Raw genomic sequence first — 6,447 nt, forward strand, 5'->3', positions numbered from 1 at the left:
GGAGTAAAACCCTCCAACTTCCAAATGCACACCTTGGCAGTAACTTTGCAAAGATAAAGGCATGAATTGAAATTATATAAAGAAAAAGAGGAAAAGGGTTTTTGATATTAGGAGATTTCCAATCTAATTCTATTATGTGAATTCATAGTAACAAATGGGGTTCCCATTTTTGCTTTGCTCAGAGCCCTCCCAAGGTCAGAGGGACAGAGCCAGGCTGTGTTAAGCTCCCAGAAAAACAATCCATAAGCAACCACTAAAGAAAAAGCAGGATCTTTACACTGAAAGGCTCTTTGAAGCCATCAGACTTTGTTTTTAAAGAAAACTCTGTTGACATGAATACAATAAATATTTTATTAATGGAATGTGTGAATTCTTCTCTTCCATCCTCCCTCTTACTCTCAGCACCTTACACACAGATGTCAGAGCGGCTTCCAGTCCAAGACTTCATTTCAAGGCAAAGATCAGTGAGAGGTTGAAAGTTCAGACTGGCACCTTTGAGTGCCCAGTCCCTCAAGTGTTTGCTTCCCCAAACCCACAGGCAAACTGGCATTTCTTCTTTCCACAGCATGACCTATCAATCTCTTCTGAGGCAGCTCCACGGGGACAGCACAAATTCCTGCCTACTATAACACTCCTCCAGCTATTGCAATATCCCTTTATTATTCATTTAAAAGCCCCACCGTTATCAACCATCTCTCTTTCTGATTGTTTTTTTTTTTTTTTAATAGTTCGGTGATTGCTGGAATTTTACAAAAATGGGAAGAGTCTCTTTTTGAGGATGTAGAGCACTGTGGCCAGGAAGAGGGCGAGGGCCAGGAAGATGAGCAGCTTGTCCGTCAGCTCCCGGCGGTTGTACTTGGTGATCAGCTTCCTCCCCAGCTGGATGGTGCCAGACATGGACTTGAATTCCTCATTTGCTTCCAGGATGGTTCGGGAAGAATTGGCTGAAATTAAAGGGGAACAGAAAAAAAAAATTAAATCAGCAGGTTGTGCTTTAAAAATACCCAGCAAAGTGTGTAAGGATGAGATATTTGATAACACAGACAGTGCCTGAGGGATCCTTCTGGGTCAGGCTGACTTGTGGGTGAGACAGACACAGAGAGTTCTCACAGCTCAGGGGTGCAAAGTGAAATAAGAGCACTGAAAAGCTGAAAGTCCCTGATTTTTGAATTTTTGGGTTAGCAGGTCAAATCTAGTTCAGGTTTTTCAGTCAGCACTGCTAGAAGCAGAGTGAAATAGGAACAGTGCTAGAGAGAGAAATCACAAGCAGCAGCAGGACAGGGCAATATTTGAATATATTAATTGCACCACTGAAAGTGTTCCCCCAAGCCCCAGCAGTAAATCAGTGCGAGGCTGCAGAATTATTCAGCTCAAACCATTTGTAATAGACATTTTTGACACACACAGCAATTTTTGGCCTAATAAAAATGAGCAGGGTCAACTAGAAGTGTGTGAGAAAACAAACACATGCCCCAGACTTCTCAGCCTTGCTCCTTTCAAATTGCTAAACAAAAGCAAAAGCCCTGGATTGCCCTTTTTTCTGCTTTACAGAAAGCACAGCCTGTAGGACAGTGCATCACCCTACACTGCCCTGGTTGCTCACAGAAAGGTCAAATCCAGCATTGTCTGGTTCTCAAAAACAGAGCAGAAACAGGTCTGCAGTATTTTGCAAAACACTTTATCCCATCCCATTTCAAGAGGCATTCTGATCCAAGTGAAAATAGAATCCTTGTTTCCCAGAGTTAATGACAAAGCAGAGCCTCCCTGCTCCACAGCCTCAAACACTCACTGCATCCTAGGGAATGCTCAGGAAACAGGAATTCCCACTACTAACTCAGAATTTACAGCTGGGTTTTGTAAATGACCTTTGATAGTTTTTCCCTTGATGAATTCCAAGTGCTGTTCATTCAGAAAGAGGGTGAAAAAGTGCCTGCCAAACTGTCCTTTTAATGGGAGAAGGAACATGCTACTCCCGCAGCAACAAACTGTGGCCAGCTGCCACCCTCAGATGGGGCAGAAAGCAAAGAGGGCAAACGAGTGTTATTTGTCCTTGTCTTTAAAGTCCCCTCCTGCCCAAAAGCACAGCTAGGAAGAGGCCCAGGCAGCAACTCCTGAATGCTCCATGAATCACCAGTTCTGACAGGTCACTTGATTTATTGTTTTAGGAGTCCAAGCCAAGGAACTGGGTGAAATCTTGGTTTCACAGTCCCTGATGCACTGCTGACAGAGCAAGTGACCCCGGGTTCAAGGCACTTGATCTCAGTGTCTCAGCCATCCCAGCTGGAGCCTGGCTGGAAGCAGCCCTCCAGACACTCCTTCCTCTGCGCAGGGACTTGTATCCATGCTTTTGTTTCCTCTGCTATCCCCAAATCCGTGCCAGGACAGTGGCACAGAGTAACACCGAACACACTCTGGGCACTGGGTGAGCTCAGTTTGCTGTTACAAGAAACTAAACCTCATCCTGACCCCTCTTCCTTCTCACGATCATGAAACAGAAACTCCACACAAAGTACACGGATATTTCCTGTTTATGTCCAGCTGGTAGAGGAGTTCTGCTGGCCACTCCTTTAATCATCACTGTAGCACATTCTCCTACTCTGCTCCTCTCCCCAGGCTGACAGAGCTGACCAAAGGTATTCCATCACCCCCTCCATGCCCCAATTCCAGCTGTACCTAACGTCTGCACAGTCTCCTCGCTCTGCTGCACCTGCTGGGACATCATCCTGCTGATGCCCATCAGACTCTCTGTGATGTTGCTTGCACTCTCTGCCAGACTTTCCTTTGTGGTCTTCCTGAAAAGAGAAAAAAGAAAAGCAGGAAGAGGTAAAATTATTTTTTTGGATGCTCTGGGAAAATGCTGCTGATAGGTAAGACCAATACTTGGCACTAAACATCTCTGCAGTGTACAAAAGACACAACTGGTTTTCACCGCATGAGAAATTCAGATTATTTTCACTAAACAATAAAAAATAATCACAAAATAAGAAAGTCTTGAGCCCAAACAACAGCCCAGAATCTCACAGGGGCCTGTACTTCACCACTTGCTCACCCAGGACTGTGTAACTCCATGAGCTGCTATGGGAGCACCAACGCAAACCCATTTTATCATCCTGAGTATCCCAGCTGTTGCTTTCAATACAATACACAGCCTGCACACACTCACATCCAGCTCTGGATGTGAAAACAGCTTGGATAATGACCCAGTTCTTGTGTAAAACCTATCTGGAATTAATGTAAAAGACAATATGTAAAGCTATGAAGGTAATTTATCCCCTTTTCTGCTTAGTCATGCCAATGCCAAGAAAACCTGAATTCATCACAGTTCTTAACAGCCCAAATCTCCACAAATGGGAAATGCACTTATAAAATAAAAGCTACTCTCGATATAATTAAATAAATTAAAAATAAAATGTCACTTCCATTTAAAATGAGTGAATACAGGAGACACTGGTAAATCCCATAGTACAGTGGGACAGTCCAATACCTTTGTCTTAAGATGTCTCGTCCCTGCAGCAGCTGATCTTTCTCCGAGTTGTCAATAGCAATCTTGCAGGCCAGATTTGCCTTTCTCCAGGCTGCCTGGTTGCTGAAATCACAAAAGCAGAGTGTTGTAATGTGATGGGAACACCTTGCAAGCACAGACAATTTTCACAAAGCAAACACCACTGTAAGTGGGCACTCCTGATACATGCAAGGGCCCTCAGAATCTAAGAAATACCTGGGCTGGAAAATACTTCCAAGATCATCAAGTCCAAGCTGTGCCCCATCCCCACCTTGTCCCCAGCTCAGAGCACCAAGTGCCACCTCCAGCCCTGCCTGGGACACTCCAGGGATGGGGATCCAAACCTCCCTGGGCACTTCCAGTGCCTGAGCACCCTTTCCATGGGGAAATTCCTGCTGCTGTCCACCCTGAGCCTGCCCTGGCCCAGCCTGAGGCCGTTCCCTCTCCTCCTGTCCCTGTTCCTGGGAGCAGAGCCCGATCCCCGGCTGTCCCCTCCTGTCAGGAGCTGTGCAGAGCCAGAAGGGCCTCCTGAGCCTCCTTTTCTCCAGGCTGAGCCCCTTCCCAGCTCCCTCAGCCCCTCACTTTCTCTGTATTCCTACACACAACAAAAACATTCTATCCTGACATTCCCGCTCCTCAGTGTAGCATTTAAGAACCAAGGGAAGAAGAAAAGTGTGCCAGCTGTCAAACAACAGACTCCTAAGCCACCTTCTCTGAGCTCAAAGGGACAGACCAGAGTTAGGAAGTCAGGACAGGAGAAGGGAGTTGTACCTTTCTGTCCCCCACCTCTTGGTCTGGGACAAAACCGTGTCAGTGAGCGTGCTTCCCAACCAGACTCTGAGAGAGGCTGCACCAAAGTCAGCCAACCTCTGCTTGCAGCGGGCTGGGGAGCAGCCCCAGCTGCCAGACCCACCTGAGCATTTGCTTCTTGTGGTTCTCCACCTCCCGCAGCAAGGCTTGCTTCTCCGACTCCTTGTCCTGCTCCTTCGCCATCTGCTCCAGCTCCTTTGGCGGACAGCACAAACGCCAGAACCTCACCAGCCACCCGCAACTCGCACAGCCCAGCCCCGGCCGGGGACTGGATTCGGAGCAGATTTATCTGATAAACCCCCAGTCCAGGACCGCGACTCCCCAAATCTCAGCCGGGCCCCCCAAACCCAAGGCCGGGATCCCCCAAAGCCCGGCAGGAACCCACAGCCGGGATCCTGCAGCCCCAGACCACAGCCGGTGGGGCCGGAGCACAGCTCGGTGCCCTCAGCAGCCCCCGGCCGTGCTCCTCACCTGGATGCGGCCGCGGAGGTGTCGGAACTTCTCCTTCACGGCGCCATTGAGCTCCGTGAGGGCGCTGAGCGGCCCCGGGCAGTCCCGGATGTCCTGGAACACAACGGCGCGGTCAGCGCGGGCCGGGCTCGCCCCGCGGCCGTGCCGGGGTGTCCCGGGGCTGGCGGCGGTACCTGCACGGCCGCTTTGATCTCCAGGTCGAACTTGACGATCTCCTGGTGGCAGACCCGCAGCGGCACGGCCGCGCCCGCCGCCGCCATCTTGGCCGGGCCGGGCCGGGCCGGGCCGGGCGCGGGCGCCCCCTGCGGGCGGCGGGCGGGGACGCGCGGGCCTGAGGGGACGCGGCGGGGCCGGGCCGGGCGATGGCCGGGAGCGCGCAGCTCCGCGGGGATGGGCAGCAGAGTTCCAGGGTCGCTGAGGTTACAAAACACCTCCGAAACCCAGCGGGTCCCCGCTGTGCCCCATCCCCACCCTGTCCCCAGCCCAGAGCACCCAGTGCCACCTCCAGCCCTGCCTGGGACACTCCGGGGATGGGGATCCAAACCTCCCTGGGCACTTCCAGTGCCTGAGCACCCTTTCCATGGGGAAATTCCTGCTGATGTGCACCCTGAGCCTGCCCTGGCCCAGCCTGAGGCCGTTCCCTCTCCTCCTGTCCCTGTCCCTGGGAGCAGAGCCCGACCCCCGGCTGTCCCCTCCTGGCAGGAGCTGTGCAGAGCCAGAAGATTCCCCTGGAGCAATTCCAGGTTTACATCCAAGAGCTTCCTTGGGTTCCTGGGCAGGCCAGGCTGACTCTGGTCAGGAGCAGGGTGGGGAACACGAGCTCTGCACCCCCAAAACGAGAAGCAGAGCAATGCCTGTTGGGGAAGATGAAATAGGAAAACCTTATAAATATGATTGCCTGGCAAAAGATTCGGAAAATACAGCCATTGAGATGAGAACTAGATTTGAAATAACAAACCTTGACTACTGAATAACTAGAAAACAATAGTATAGCCAGGTTGAAAGCAATCCCCTTTCTGATTAAACAATGCCCTTTACCTGCAGATAGGTCCAAAGGTCAGATGGAATGCTCTGTCTCACCCCCAATGTATGGTTCATCCCACACCTGTGACCCTCCCCTGAAGTATCAGAGATCTGTGACCCCATTGCCCAAGTCCTGTTCCAGCCCACCCTGAAGCCCCCTGATAAGGTGTGCCCGAGGGACCAGACTCCCTCTTGGACCTTCCCCTGGGACCCTCACCTGGAACCCTCGCTCCCTCTCTCGCCCTCTCCCTCTCCCCCGGTACTGCCACGAGTTGTGCCTGGCAACTCCAAGCAGGGCCTTTCCCCCTTTTAATAAACCACATCTTCCAAGACCTGACTTCAGAGATCTCTCATCCCTCCAAACCGTCCTGGAGTCCCGCGCTCTCTGCAATGCCCTTTGCTTTTCGCACCAACTCGCCCCCGGTGCCCTCAGACCACGGCCACAGGACCTGCAGGCACCGACCCAGGCTCTCCTGATGGTCCCACAGCGAGCCAGCAGTGCTGCGAGGCAGCTCTGAGCAAGAGGAAGGAAAAACCAGGTACTTCCTTACCTCCCTGTCATCCATTCCAGAGGAAAGTTCCTGGAAATACCAGGAGGCCGGGGACTTCATTCAAAGCAGCAGGAGCCATTCTCTATCATT

At 51.4% G+C, this 6,447-nt stretch overlaps 1 protein-coding gene across 1 annotated transcript; it reads right to left on the reverse strand.

Moving 5' to 3' along the window:
• Positions 1-286: 286 nt before the first annotated feature.
• BNIP1 (BCL2 interacting protein 1) lies at positions 287-5,114 on the reverse strand. The gene is made up of 6 exons (XM_068206170.1): positions 4,957-5,114; positions 4,784-4,876; positions 4,416-4,507; positions 3,485-3,586; positions 2,674-2,792; positions 287-944 (listed from the first exon to the last, which is right to left on the reverse strand). Exons 1-6 carry the CDS (start codon positions 5,041-5,043, stop codon positions 748-750), a joined length of 690 nt encoding a protein of 229 aa, XP_068062271.1. The 5' UTR covers positions 5,044-5,114; the 3' UTR covers positions 287-747.
• Positions 5,115-6,447: the final 1,333 nt, after the last annotated feature.

Source organism: Anomalospiza imberbis, chromosome 15 (genome assembly GCF_031753505.1).
Source record: "Anomalospiza imberbis isolate Cuckoo-Finch-1a 21T00152 chromosome 15, ASM3175350v1, whole genome shotgun sequence".
In the NCBI taxonomy this organism is placed as follows: Eukaryota; Metazoa; Chordata; class Aves; order Passeriformes; family Viduidae; genus Anomalospiza; species Anomalospiza imberbis.

What these genes read in the sequence shown, in the direction of transcription:
- BNIP1 (XM_068206170.1), bottom strand. Translation starts at nt 5,043, where the DNA reads ATGGCGGCGGCGGGCGCGGCCGTGCCGCTGCGGGTCTGCCACCAGGAG. An exon ending in CACAAGAAGCAAATGCTCAG is followed by an intron (nt 3,587 to 4,415) that starts GTGGGTCTGGCA and finishes TTGTGATTTCAG; the next exon opens with CAACCAGGCAGCCTGGAGAA. An exon ending in GGAGACTGTGCAGACGTTAG is followed by an intron (nt 945 to 2,673) that starts GTACAGCTGGAA and finishes CTTTAATTTCAG; the next exon opens with CCAATTCTTCCCGAACCATC.